General features: G+C 44.2%; 1 protein-coding gene across 29 annotated transcripts in view; it reads right to left on the reverse strand.

Annotated features, from left to right (window-relative positions):
- Positions 1 to 431: 431 nt before the first annotated feature.
- The window catches only part of TPM1 (tropomyosin 1), a 29624-nt gene continuing 15121 nt past the window's right edge, over positions 432 to 14934 (reverse strand). For 4 of the 29 annotated variants that reach the window (XM_019968724.2, XM_019968725.2, XM_070797469.1 and 1 more), the window contains 7 exons: positions 14801 to 14934; positions 12732 to 12849; positions 11494 to 11564; positions 10637 to 10712; positions 10108 to 10170; positions 9751 to 9820; positions 432 to 1241 (listed from right to left, as the gene is read on the reverse strand). In XM_019968724.2, the coding sequence (XP_019824283.1) occupies positions 1159 to 1241; positions 9751 to 9820; positions 10108 to 10170; positions 10637 to 10712; positions 11494 to 11564; positions 12732 to 12849; positions 14801 to 14934 (615 nt within the window). In that variant the 3' untranslated portion in view covers positions 432 to 1158. Of the gene's footprint in view, positions 2516 to 6470; positions 6671 to 8221; positions 8305 to 9750; positions 9821 to 10107; positions 10171 to 10636; positions 10713 to 11159; positions 11236 to 11493; positions 11565 to 12731; positions 12850 to 14800 lie in introns of those variants that run through there. The other 25 variants (XM_019968722.2, XM_019968723.2, XM_019968726.2 and 22 more) reach the window with 9 other exon arrangements.

Raw genomic sequence — 14934 nt, forward strand, 5'->3', positions numbered from 1 at the left:
ACTGCTAAAGACTTAGTTAAGAGTTGAGGAAAACTCCCCAAACTGGTAGAACCACAGCAAAAGGCCTACATGTATGTATGTGCAGATGTAACCCATAACCTGGAGGAAGGCTGGGACTTGGGAAGGGTCCCCTGCTACTTGTTTTACCTTAGTCTTTCAGTTGTGTCTGACTCTCTGTGAGCCCATGGACTGTAGCCTGCCAGGCTCCTCTGTCAGTGGAATTTCCCAGGCTGCCATTTCCTCCTCCTGTAACTTTAACAGACTAAAGGGATCCTGCTTTGAGTGCTTCTGGGAGGATCACACAAGAAACCCACTCCCTGCCAGACACTGAGATATTCATAAGCTTTAAGAAACATGTGTGAGGGAAGGTAGGTCAGTCACGCGATCTGAAGTTCACAAAGTAAAAACGGACAAACGACAGGACCACCCTGTTTAGAAAACGTCCTACAATGTGCATTTATTCCATATCATTGTACAAGGCTTCCATACAGTTGTAACTCTTAAGACAATGTGTTTTCTTCACCATTGTATGTGGTGCCCACATCTTTCACTTGAACATGCTGGAAATCCACATCGCATGCTATCCCACAAGTTGTAACGAGCTGCAAATACGCCAATTAGAAGAGCACAGTGGCTTACAAAGCTTCAGCTTTAGTGAATTCTGACAGACAGGATCCACAGTCTCACCTCATTGTAAAACTCACAACAAAATAAATTAGTGTTGGACAGACTTCTAAATCGTACAATATTTAAGGAGAGACCATAGTGGGACCTTTTGTTTAAAGTAGCACCAATCCACACCCGATTGTTTCCAACATTACCCTTCCTGGTCATTGGCAGTTTGAGTGGAAATCTTTCTGCTTCCTCAAGGATTCCTGGACTGACTAAGCATACTGTGTCGCTAAACTCTCTACGGTGTGGCAATGTCAACTTGGGAAATGGCACATTTAAATCATTGTCACCTTGAACACGGGCTTGCCTGTGTGTGTGTCTTCCCCACCCCCGATCTAGCTGGTATCCTGTGGATGTTTTTGTGACAGTGGTGAAAGTAAATAAAAAATGCATTAAGGGGTTTCATGGTAAGCATGGTGTTTAAAAACAAAACAAAACAAAAAGATAAAACAACATGAAAGAATGTGGTCGCAGCTAAGGAGGTTTTCACATGTTGTTTAACTCCAGTAAAGTCTGATCCAGCATCTGGTGCATACTAAGGTTTTCTTCTTTGGCATGAGCCACTTTCTCTGTGGTGGGATTAGAAAATTAAGTCATGAATAGCTGAGCTTTGGACACAGCGGTGGTTTGTACACTTAGGCAGGCAAACATCAATCACAAACACAGGATGAGATGATTAGGACCGGGCATGCTCGTACGACATGACTCATTTCCAGACAGGGACCTACAAAGGGGACGCTGTCCTGGACCTGAAGAACCTGCAGGCACAGCAGGCTCTCACAGAGCGGCCAGGTGAATCTCCACCAGTAATCCCCGGGGAACAAAATGCAGGTGGGGCTGGTGGATGTTCACTGCTCATGCGCTGTGAGAACCGGGAGAGGTGCGCGCAGCACTCAAAGTTATAACAGCAGCAGACATTTCTGAGTTACAGGCAGCTAAGGTCCGAGAGTTGTGTTGTAACACAATCTCAGAGAAAACAAAGATGACATAACTAGGCCTTCTGACAACGTTTCAAGGATTTATTTCTGTTGCTCGTTTAAAAAAAAAATAACCAACATGTTTCATGCACACTCCAGTAGGACATTCTCTTATTATTCTCACAGTGTTATATTTATTATTAGCATGACATTCTCACCAGATTCCAACAACACTGTTAAGACTAAATAAAAGCATACCTTTCAGACAATCGGGGACTTCTGACATGAACTCCTGTTTTCAAAAGCTATTTTGCCCAAGCATAGGTACATTTAATCATATTTCAAACACTATACCAGATACTTAGAAGTGAGAAATATGAATATGTAATAGGAATATATTATTATATATATCATATCCTATATATTATATATATATACATATATATATATATGCTGATACACATCCCTCTGCTTTGACTTTCTAATTTTAAGCAAGACTCAGTTCTCTGTAGGAAATAGAAAACATGTTTTTGGTTCTCATTATGCATCAGTCCAAACAAGAGGACCTGCTATTGCAAAGACGAGTGCTGAACTGATTATAAACATTGATCCATATACACAGATGTAATTTTACCATAAAAGCAGTTTGGGGATTAAAGAGAACTTAATTATTCTAGATATAAGAGGAAAATTGCAGGCAAGGCCAACCTTTCAACTGATTCATGTTCAATTCTGCAGAATTCTGCAGAAAGCAATCATTTCCAACCCTACTATCTGAAGGTATGACAGTCTTATATTTCCTGACACGGGCTGCATTCCTAGAATTCAGCCCAGGTTCTTCCCCACTTAAGTTTAATCCTCATTCAGGGCCAGCTTTAGTTGGTTAGTTAGGCGGCGGTTTTGCTCAAGTTGCTGGTAGAGTTGATCTGTACAGGTCAGCAAGCAGGTTAGCAGAAGAGAAGAGGCAGAAGGAAGAGAGGTTAGCTGGAGTTGGTGAGAAGGAGTAAACAGAACACAGAGATACCTCAGGTACTGGTCACTTGCTGAGCAGGTTCCCCTCACCCCATGAGAAGCTGTCCTGTGCTCAGGGAAGGCCTGGCTGACAAAGGAAGAGCCAGGACTCCTCTCTTGGCAGGAGGAAAGGGAAACAAGAGGGGGGAAAAGGATCCTCCTCCTTGGCAGGATCCGAGGAGGAGAGAGGGGGCATGTTCCTCATGCATCTCACTAAAACCACCATATGAACTGAGCCCAATGAAGCTTCTGGCAACAGCCTTAGGAACTGGGGCAGGGCTGGAGGTGAGCCTAGTAGGCCATCCATTCCTTGCAGGACTCAGTGACTGAGAGACTTGCCTGCAAAACCTTGACCTACTGTTTCTGCTCATCCCTCCCTAGAACCCTTTCATCTCCACTGCTAGGGCTGGCTTTCCTTTCAGGTGGCCCCGAGAGGGGCCACTCCCACTGTATTAACAGTTTTGGAAATGCAGAACTAATAAGCTCCACGTCTCTGCCCCAGTCACTGTGTTACACAGTATAAACTCTCATCCAGCTTAGACGTAGGGTGTGTTACTCTACACAAACAGCAAAAGAATAAGCACTTACCCCACTCAAAACTGATTTAACTGTTGACTTCCTAGAAGGATGGCATTCTCTGGTGCTAAATGGGCATGTATAAAATCCCAAACGTCCACATGGAGACTGGTGTGAAGTACATTTTGCCCAAGGGCATGTAATCTTCTCATTTGGCAAGGAAGGCAGCTGCTAGTCAGCCTTTTATCTGATGGGGATACCAGGGGATGCCCAAACAAGGACAAGAACCTGGCCCTTATCACGGAAAGCTGGAGGTTACAGAACTGTCTTGCATGCCAGGGACAACCTAAACCACAAACTCTAACTTAACGATCCTGAAGGCTGACAATCCTACACCTGGGGAGAATAAAAATGTTCAGTTTCTAGTTCCCAGGTTTGTTGGGAAATCAATCAGTCCTCATTTTAATGTTCTCTCATGTATGAAGAACCTGCCTGCAATGCACAACTGGGTTTGATCCCTGGGTAAGGAAGATCCCCTGGAGTAGGAAATGGCAACCCACTGCAGTGTTCATGCCTGGAGAATTCCATGGACAGAGGAGCCGGGAAGGCTACAGTCCACGGTCACAAAGAGTCGGACACAACTAGCCGGCTAACACTTTCACTTTCACATATGGTAGGAGATGAGGAATACCTTATATTCATTGTGTTTTTTAGCTTGGAATATCTCTGCCTTGTCTTCTTTGCTGATCCAAATGTTCTGAATATGCAAAACCCCAGTCAAATATCATCTTCTCCAGGTAGCTCCCAATCAGAATTACTGTCTCTATTCCTCACGGACTCTAAATGTACACCATCTGTTAGGTCAGACCTGCTTCACTCATCTATCTTCCTACAAGATGGCCAGTTCACTGAAAACAAAGAACATTTCCAGTTCATCTCCTGACCACACCCTCCCTCCCTTTCATGATGTCCTGCATGTTTGGGGGCTGCAAAATTTAAACCCCACTAGCACATTCACACTCTCACGTGGGAGACATCATCATGGGCATGTAGATGTCTTAGCTTCTGAACCAACGTACAGTCAAGCTGGGATGAAAGAACTCTGCAGGAACCCTAGAGAACCCAGAGGGTTGATGTGAATGCAGTTTAAATGACAGTATCCTTACGGCCTCATTTGGACCTGCTCTACTCTGGCTACCATAGAACTGGTATGCTTGGGGGGCCTGGGAGGATTATGTTTGAAAATATTTTTCCTTCCTGTTCTACCTCCCCAATATCTGGGATGTCAACTGCCAAGCAATGCTTTTGCGGTTTGGTCCAACCAAGGCTATTGCAGCAGCTGCCTCTAAGTTGGCATGATCCACTGAGCTAGAAGCCTGGGCCCCGACAATTTCTTGATAAAATCAACTAGCTAGTCATCCTCTTGTGTGCCCATACCTTCTTGGGCTGTTTCAGATTTTATTTTTTTTTAATTTGGCTAAACCCTGTGGCATGTGTGATATTAGTTTCCCGACCAGGGACTGAACCTGGGCTCCCCGCACTGGAAGGCAGAGTCTTAATCACTGGACTGCCAGGGAAGTCCTTGGGCTACTCCAGATTTGCCTTTGCAGTCCATCGGTTTCCCATTTCCCCCTGTAGAATATACCTAGAGAAAGTGTAAGAGCCTATGGAATGGTTCCCAAAAAATTGATGTGCCTCCAGAACTAACTAAACATCTGTTCAGTACAACTTTCAGACTTGTCATTTCTTTCTGTGGCAGAAAGCAGGGTTACTCAGAGAAGGGACCACTTTTATTACTCTGAATTTTAAAAGAACAAAGCAGGAATCAGTCAAAAGCAGGCCCAAGAAGCCTTAGGAAAAGAAAAGAAATTATAGAAGTCCTGACACTCTCAAGGGAGAGAGACTGTCTAGATTATAAATTTTTAAAAGTCTATTATACCACTACTAAATTCACAGCCCTCTTAAAAAGAGTACTTTTACTCTGTTCTGAAGTCTTTGTAGAGTGACTGACATTTTCAGTTTGCTCAAATTTATTTGAACATAGGATATATAAGTACTTAGGCTCAGAAAAACTATACATAGATAACAATCACCCAAATTTAAAACACAGGAGAAATACAGTCAGATTGTTGAGGATGAGAAGTGTTGGGCATTAAGAGAGAAAACTCCACATCATTTTAAAGTTCTAATTTTGTGATATGTTTAAAAAAAAATCACTTAAATGCTGTTCTTTAATTTATAAATATAACTGATAAACCATAACTGAACAATTTCTACTATTTTTAGGGGGTAAAAAAAAAAGAACCAACTTTAATAGCTATGCTTTAAAAATATTCACAAATAAAAAAAAGTTATCACAAAGATTATATAAGTATAACCCCTCCTAAGAATATATGATGTGCTTAAGAGCAAAAAAATAAATCTTGACTTGAACATACTCATATATTCCTAAAACCTAAGAGTGTCATTTCATGATCAAAATGAAGGTGGCTGAGGAATGAATATACTTTTCTTTGTGCTGTAAAAGGATGATCAACAATGATCTCAACTTACACTGTTTTTGTATCCATATCCTTTTCATCTTTCCGGATATTCTAGCAGTGTGGGTTGGCAGCCTTTCCTTAGTTAGCTACCCATTCTCAAGCAGGACCATCTAAATACCAACACAGCAGGCTCTGCTGCTGCTAAGTCACTTCAGTAGTGTCCAACTCTGTGCAACCCCATAGACGGCAGCCCACCAGGCTCCCCCGTCTCTGGGATTCTCCAGGCAAGAACACTGGAGTGGGTTGCCATTTCCTTCTCCAATGCATGAAAGTGAAAAGTGAAAGTGAAGTCGCTCAGTCATGTCCAACTCTTTGCAACCCTATGGACTGTAGCCTACCGGGCTTCTCCATCCATGGGATTTTCCAGGCAAGAGTACTAGAGTGGGTTGCCATTTCCTTCTCCAACACAGCAGGCTCACCACACCCCAAACTCAACATCTGCACACAAAGGCCCTGCTCAAGGCAGACCTTCTGGCTTAAACAAGCAACATCCTCTGTGTGGAAGTTCTCAACCCATTTCATACACCAGTACCATCCCAATCCCTAAAAAACATCCCTGGACCTAACTCTAACCTTTGCAAACCAAAACCCAGAGATGGGCCCAGGCATGTGTATTTTGAAAAAGTTCCACAAGGAACTACCGCTTTAGAGACTGTTGATTTTAATGAATGATGTTCAGAATTGGAAAAAAAAAAAAAAGCAAAGCAGCAGCCAAAAATTAACCCTCCTGTGTGTGAAGCAGATTTGTGGTTTTATTCAGCGTTTAAACTAAAATATCAATAAATAAGAAGTAAAAAGAATAGCAAACAGAAACAGCTTACATAGTGTTTATTTTACACTGAAGTGAAGAGCTTCTGTACAACAGGAAGCCAGTGTGTACCTGGCCCTAAGGCAGGATGTGAAAAGAAAGAATCAGGGTCAGCTGGAGAACAGACAAACTGCAGAGCTCAGAGAGGTGGGACATCCAGCTCGATGAAGGGGTCTTGGGAGAAGTGAAGCAAAGAAACTTATCTGCATGAAGAGAAAAGGTGGGAGAAACAGAAAAAAAAAAAGTGGTACAACAGAAAAAACAGGGAAGCTAAGTGAACAGATGAGAGCAGCACCCGAAACAGGTGAGAAGCAGACATGCAAAACCTGCTGCCAGTCACAGCTGTGGGAGGATGTAAATCCTTGCCCACCAGGGCCTGGGCCCGAGGCCAGCACAAGCCTCTTCTCCGGGAGGGATCATTGTAAGAAGACCAGTGAACAGAACTCAGATTTTAAGCTAAGCCCACCTTTCAGAGTACATAACCAAACGTGATGCTGCAAGTTTTCCTCATAGAATCACCACATTTTAGCAATCAGAGACAGATGATCTGATCTACCCCCTCATTTATACATGAGTGGAGAGAGGATGCAAGTTTCTCCAGTTTCCATGGTAACAGTCATGTCTCCGGGGGTAGCATGATGATTCTATAATGTGTAAGGCAGCAGGCACATGCCAACACTCTTCAGACTACCATTTTTCTGCATGGGTAAAGGAATGACAGGTGGGCCTGGAAAGTGAAATTTCCAGCTTATGTGGAATTCAGTGCCATCTTGTGAGATTAAAAGGAAGCCTCTGTGAAACACTCCAAGTTAGAATTTAGTGGGGCAGAACCGGTTCAACGTTCAGGCTTGGTTAGTAATACGAAAGTTAGTTGTGTATGCTCCAGGTTCTCGTGAGATTAAGACTATTTACTCCACCCTTACTGCCCAGAAGTAGTAAAAGCTGGGCCATTAACCCTCAAACTCATATCACACAATCTGTGCTTTATGTCCCGTTTCTTTGACACAGGTTGTGCTGTTTGCATATTACTTTTTATATAAACAGAAACTTAAACCCCTCCTAAAGAACACATGATGTGCTTAAGAGCACACAATCTATGCTTTATGTCCCATTTCTTTGACACAGGTTGTGGTGCTTATATGTTAATTCTTTTTATATAAACAGAAAATTAAAGGCTTGGCTACTCAGCAAAAGGTTCATTTTTGTCTAAAATTCTTAAAAGAAAGATGTGATGTTTTACAGCAACATCCTTCATGCTGTTCTGGATCAATTTCCCTCCTCTCAGAGCCTCAGTCATCTGAGGATGTAGAGTTCCTTAAATTTGTATTTTTTTTTTAATAAAAAATGTTCACATTATATTTAACTGAATCACAGGAAACTGGCTTTTGCTATTTCTTGGGCAATTCTTGCACAACTGCACGGCCTACTGATTTTACTTGAGCCTAGTGTACGTTCCTACAAGTACAGTGCCCAAGTCACTTCTATGCCAGTTCACTGCATGGTGGGAACGATCTAGCTGAGACAATGTGGAATGAATGGATTCTGAAAGGAAGACGGTTTGTATAGACAATCTACTTGGCCTGTATACTAGTAGAATGTGAAAAAAAACCCAAACAATGACTCTCCTAGATTGTGCAAAGAGAGTGAGCAGAAAGTTGTAAAGGCAGAGATTCTGGAGATACAAGAGGGAGTGGTGGCGAACTGATCATATTAGCATGAGGGCACGGATGTGAGCAGGCAGGGTGGATGAACATTTACATGGAAGTCATGTCGTTGAGAGCGTGGTCCAGCTCCTCGCTGATGGCTTTGTACTTCAGTTTCTGAGCGTACAGCTCGTCTATGACCAGGAAGTGGAAGGCAGAGGTGCAAGGACATGGAGAGTGATCAAGAGATGGAAGGTGAATGAGGGTGGCAGGGACACCATCCCGACACAGCAGCAAGAAAAGGGCAATGCATGAAGGAAGTGATGCCGCAGCAGGTGGCCAATGCAGGAGACGTGCGTTTTGTTTTTGTTTTGTTTTTTTTTTTTTAATAAAATTGAAACAAAAACAGAAAGAACAAAACCCATTAGAAAATAAAACAAGAAACTCAATATGAAAATCGTAACAAATATGGTAGGTATACCAGTAAACCATGTTAAAACCCTAAACAAAACCACAGAAGGCTATCTCCCGCTTGGGGAGGAGCAATAGGACAGCTTTGCTTTTATAGAGCTATAATTTAACTACACTGGAGTAGTCAGCCACCTGCAACTATAAACAGTGGAAAAAATAGCCACGGGCATTGTTTTGGAGGAACAATTTGTGACTACAGTCTGTAATCCTTATCTGGCTCCACCTTCAAACCACTGACTTCCTGACCGAGCTAGACCACTGGGAAATGGATTTCTCGGTGCTATCCAGACTACTCCCTGTGGCCTTCCCACTCAAGCTTCCTTCAGTGGTCCAGGAGGCTTGAAAACCGAGGAGAGCCACGCTTCTTACAGTGTCACTGTGCCAAGTTTGCACTTCAGTATTTCTAACAATGAAGGTGTCATACCTTGCTGCGCTTTGGAGACTGTTTTGCACCATGTGTCACCTTCTCTTTTCCACCAGCTTGGGTATCATCTGAACCAACCCCCAATTCCTTCTCTAGCCCCCTCCACCTTTGGTACATATATTTTACATATTTTTTCCTTTCTTTTTTCACAGCCTTGGAGCTCAACATTTGGAATTTCTGAGAGACAGAGAGGGTGTTACCAAAATAAAACCTCAATATCTTAGCGAAGAAATGCTTACGTATAATGTCCAAGTGCAATAATGCCCTGTTACCCTCCACCCTCCTTTCAGGGCACAGAGCATATGCCAAGATGATTAGTAACTTAGAAAAATAAACCCAAGCCCTTACATTGAATTCATACCTGGGGAAAGATTAAGTTGTGCCTAAAAACCAAATCCTTACCATTCTGACAATAAGAAGGTATCACTAAAGACAGAAAACACACCAGTCATTCTCACCTACAACCGCCTCACTCACAGTGAAAAATAAACCAGCCACACTTCTAAGAGTGTGCAGTAGAGCCACTTGGCATCTGCTGTTACAAAAAGAAGACGGGCCCCGTCTGGTGGCTAGAGGTCATCTGGTGATCAGAGAGCTTAAGAGCCATAGAACTCCACAGAGCAGACCGGAAAAATGTGCAAGAGCAAAGGAGTGTGTCAAGGAGGATGCCATGACTGGAAAGTCACTTTGCCACGTCAGTATTCAGCCATAAGGACTAAGTTAGAAACAAGACTTAAGATCTTACCTTCCAAGTCATCAATGCTTTTCTCCAATTTAGTTACTGACCTCTCCGCAAACTCAGCTCGAGTCTCAGCCTGCAATAATTCAATTTATTTCAATCAAAATTGGGAAGTTTTAGGTGGCTGGTAGCTATAAAGATAGGGAAACCAGAAAATGAAAGTCAAGCCTGGCACCCACAAAGTGGTCTGAAACCACCCACCAGTGAATCACCACGGTGAGAGGTGGCTGGCTACCACTGCTGGCTCTCTAAGCCCACCCCGGAATATTCCTGGATCATTGTAACATTAAAATGAAAAATGTCTCGGCTCCATAGAGACAAACTCAATCCAGTTGGCTTTGTTCAAAACACCCCTAATATTACCTCCTTCAGCTTGTCAGAAAGGACCTTGATCTCTTCCTCGTATTTGTCTTCCTTCTGCGAGTACTGTAATCAGAAAGAACGTTCCAGATGTCAGGCCACAGCTCACCCTATACTTGTGTCTTCTAATACAAAGAAAGTGCCAGCCCAGCCAACAGATGTTGAGCATCTCTCAGGAGGTAATGGAGCCTCTGGGATCAGATGGCATGCCACAATGCGGTCTCTGCGTTCCTGCCTATTGTTTTACATGGGATAAGAACAAGATCACTTATCCATTTGGCACTTCGTTTAAATTAATTGTTATGGATGACTCACATACTCAACACAAAATGGATTTTCCATTGAATGAAAAAAAAAAAAAGAAAGAATCTGGTATCAATAACCATCAGGAAATCGCCTCAAAATGAGGCCTCTGGCTAAAGTCTCTAATGGACTATTCCTCTGACTGGCAGGGCCTTAGAAGGGAAAAAGCGGGTGTCTCTTGAGTAGCTCTTAAATGATGCCTCTCCCCGACATGGTGCTCCTGGCCTACCTTCTCAGCCTGAGCCTCCAGTGATTTCAAGTTGTTCGTCACAGTTTTCAACTCTTCTTCAAGCTCGGCACATTTGCTAATGTTTTCGATCAGAGGTAGAAAGGGTGGGAGACAGGCCAGAGGAAGGAGGAGAGAAAAAGGAGAGGGATGGGAAAAAAATGAAAACCGAGTCCTAGAGAACAAAGGGCTGCCTTAAAGAAGCCAAACCATCAGGGGCTGAGATGTCCAATTTCACTATGGACACTGCCCTGGACCTTCCTTCCAATGCAGAGAGGTGGGGAGACAAAATCCAACAACTTCAAAGTGTGATGATTTGGCTTCTTTTTTGGCTGCACCAAAGAGCATTTATGAAGGAAAAACAAAAGAGTATAAAGGACCCAAAGAAAGCACTTAAAGCAAGATATAAGATAGCAGAGGGTGTAGTGAAGGTGCAGTCGTTATAAAAACGGACCAGTAGGCATTGGAAGCTGAAAGACGCCTGGGTTGCAGTTAAACCTAAAACCCATACATGAGCCATCAGTACCTTATCCTCTGCAGCCATTAATGCTTTCAAGGTCTGATCCATTATTCTTAATTGTTCTTCCAGCTGTCGAACTTGGCTGTTAGTGGACACAGGAAATGCACAAGGCCATTCTAAAAATCAGTGTGCAGGTAAGGCATGCAGTGATACACGCATTCATACACAGACACCCCACACAAGTCCTCCATGTTCCAGACTCGTGGCTCATCCATGTCGAATGAGCACATGAGGAGCCCGGAGCTGAAACAGGTAAATGTGCAGCTGCCAGAAGGTCATGCTGTTTAGTCACTGCTCCGCAGCACCCCACACAGGGCCTCCTGGCGCCGGGCCCGCTTACCCTTCTGAAAGCTCAGCCCGCTCCTCTGCACGCTCCAGGTCACTCTCAATGATGACCAGCTTACGGGCCACCTGCAGCAGGACACACATAAAACACAGACACCATGGGGCTTCCAAGCTCTGAGGACGGTGTGTGTGTATGTGTGGGAGGAGAGCAGGGGCAGACTCAGCCCCTGGGAGTTCTTGCCTACAAACAAGATGATCCTCTCTCCCGTGGACTGGAAGGGAAGCAACTCTCTACCAGGAATGCCCATGGAGAGGAGGCCATCTGCTCACAAAGATCCAGAATGGTCAGTTATGAGTAGGCAGGCACATTTGAAGTCTGACCCAACTGAAGCCTGTATAATTACACAGCAGCCAGACCAACTGTGGAAGGAGGGGAAGAGATGAAATTCACCATCTCTGAAATAGCAGGATGATGAGACATGATGCCTTTTATGCTGAAAAGGTGGGAGCTGCAAGGCAAGACTGAAAATAACCCTAAAAGAACTTCATCAATTTAGAGCTCTGTACCTCCACTTCCTTTTGGTGGAGGAGGTTAAAAATGCCAACAGAAATAGCAAGAAATGCTAACATGAGAAGTTGGTAAGAGAACTAATGAGGTCGAAGGAAGAAAGGACCAGGAAGAAGGGATCCTATGAAGCATTTCAAAATTAGCGAGCATAGCGTAACCTGGAGAGGATGATGATGATGAAGAGTCAGTGGTGTTTCAGGAGAGCTAAAGGGAAAACTAAAACCTTAAAGAGTCATGTGGGCTCTTAACACAGGAGGGTGCTTTCATGGGGACATGACCAGGAGGTGATTCACCTGGGAATCGTGAGGAGAGAGGACAGACTGAGAGGTGCCTCCATGAATCCAGGAAGCAAATGTGTGGTCTATGTCTCCACCCTGCCTAAACTGGGATGCACCAGGTGGATCTCACTAGGGATAACTGCTTGCATGGTGACAGCATGAGAGACTCCTTTCACAAAACATAAGAGACCCAACCTTCCCTGCTGTCTGGCCAAAGATCTTTTGTCCTAGTCTTTGAGGGTGGGGGGATAACAAATCCCTGGTCTTTCCCAGTGTGAATGACTCCCTAGCAGGATCAAAATTAAGAACCATCTTCTGGAGACAAAGGAAATCTCCTTCTCAAAAACACTCATTTCTGCTAAGGAAGCAGATGGTTTCATTGCTCCCCCAGTCCCTGCTTCTGGGCCATGGCTGGGACCCATGAGGCCTTGAGCTCTAGGATCTGACCTCTTCATACTTGCGGTCGGCATCCTCAGCGATGTGCTTGGCCTCTTTCAGCTGGATCTCCTGAATCTCCATCTTCTCCTCATCCTTTTGGGCTCGGCTCTCAATGACTTTCATGCCTCTGAAAAGGAAGATTGGCAGGAAAAGCCAAGATTTAGAGGTGCCTTCCATGAACTCCCATTGCACAGCCATGGTTTGTGAGGTTCAGTGTGACTGACCGACTGAAACATAGCTACTTTCATCTTCCAAGCCATAATGTGAGACTTTCCAGAGCCGAAGGCAGGAAAAGACATCCACTTCCCTCTCTCTGTTTATTGTGAAGGAAAGCTTATACTTTTGGTACGGCTGACACTGTCCAGGCAGCTCATGTTAAATGAAAGGCACCATGGCATGGTCCTTTTTTTTTGAATCTGGAAGGGGGGGAATCAGAAAAGCCAACATGCTTTACTTGCTGTATAAATAATGGGACTTCTTCCCTTTTCCAGTGGTAAGCCTTAGCCTGGAAATGGATCAAGGTTAGAACAAAAGCAAATTTACCTTTGTGTACTTTTTTCCCACAAAGAAAGTAACTGTTCTTACCCCTTTAGCCACAAATGTAACTATTAGATTGAATCAAATGAAACTGCTAGAATTTGACCATGCTGCTGCTGCTAAGTTGCTTCAGTCGTGTCCAACTCTGTGCAACCCCATAGATGGCAGCCCACCAGGCTCCCCGTCCCTGGGATTCTCCAGGCAAGAACACTGGAGTGGGCTGCCATTTCCTTCTCCAATGTGTGAAAGTGAAAAGTGAAAGGGAAGTCTCTTAGTCGTGTCCGACTCTTTGCGACCCCATGGACTGCAGCCCACCAGGCTCCTCTGTCCCTGGGATTCTCCAGGCAAGAATACTGGAGTGGGTTGCCATTTCCTTCTCCAATGCATGAAAGTGAAAAGTAAAAGTGAAGTCGCTCAGTCTGTCTGACCCTCATCGATCCCATGGACTATAGCCTTCCAGGCTCCTCCGTCCATGGGATTTTCCAGGCAGGAGTACTGGAGTGGGGTGCCATTGCCTTCTCCAAAGAGATGGTGAGTCATCTTTAAAAATTCCAAAACTCTTAGTTAGAAGAGACAACACACAATGGTGAATAATGAACTGAAAAACTTCAGCTAATGAGCTTTTTTAATCCTGAAGTCTGAAATCACCCTTTTCCCATGGTGGCAGGGAGCAGAAATGCACCTCAAAAATGGAGAAAGGGACAAAAGGATTGACTGCATATACCTGCCAGGTCATAGCACAGATACCGACTGCCAGTGTCTGAGACACTACACTGCTTCCTCATCTCTCTAAGGACAGAACTCTCTCCAGTATTATGGAGTCTTTCTTGGAGTGCTTCCAAGCAACAGGAGTACATTAACTTGAGCAGCTAAGCATGAGAGAAAATGCCTGCTGGAATAACATGATGGCTGATATGGCCCTGGTCTTCCTTTACTACCACAAGGCTGGATCTTGGGGTCATAAGTCAGGAAGAGCCAGGTCACGGGGTGAGTGGGCTCAGAGGACATGCAGATCTGACTGTATTTACTTGTGCACGCATGACTTACCAGCTTTACTAAGTCCAACACAACTTACTTTTGTGGATTATATTTCTGGTTTATCTGTGCTTTCTCTTTCACTCATTTGTTGGGCTATTTGACAACTGACAGCCCATACTTTATTTACCTCAGCCTAAGCCTTCTTGGTGTATTTTAACATAAAGTTATCTTTTAAACAAAATGCAGAATTGCTCCATGGTCAGCAGGAATGAAAGAACCAAATCACATCCCTAGAACCTCCCGTTTATACATCCATCTCCCTCGCTGGGTGGTGAGCTCTAGGAGGGCAGGAACAGAGTCTTTTTCTTCTTTGCAACCTTGAGATTTAAAACAAAAGTGTTCCACTAGTGTTAAACAAATAAAACCAGTAGTTACCCCTGGATCAAGTGAGGAAATGGCACCAAGGTGCTGTGAAATCCTCAGACACCCAAGATCAGAGAGCCCTCTGGTTCCATCAGGGGGAAAGGTAGTGCTAACAGGTGGGCTGGACGAGGGGGCCTCACCTCTCACTCTCATCTGCTGCCTTCTCGGCCTCCTCCAGCTTCTGCAGAGCTGTTGCCAGACGCTCCTGGGCACGATCCAACTCTTCCTCAACCAGCTGGATGCGTCTGTTCAGAGAAGCTACGTCGGCTTCAGC

The sequence above is a fragment of the Bos indicus genome, chromosome 10 (assembly GCF_029378745.1).
Source record: "Bos indicus isolate NIAB-ARS_2022 breed Sahiwal x Tharparkar chromosome 10, NIAB-ARS_B.indTharparkar_mat_pri_1.0, whole genome shotgun sequence".
NCBI classification, from domain to species: domain Eukaryota; kingdom Metazoa; phylum Chordata; class Mammalia; order Artiodactyla; family Bovidae; genus Bos; species Bos indicus.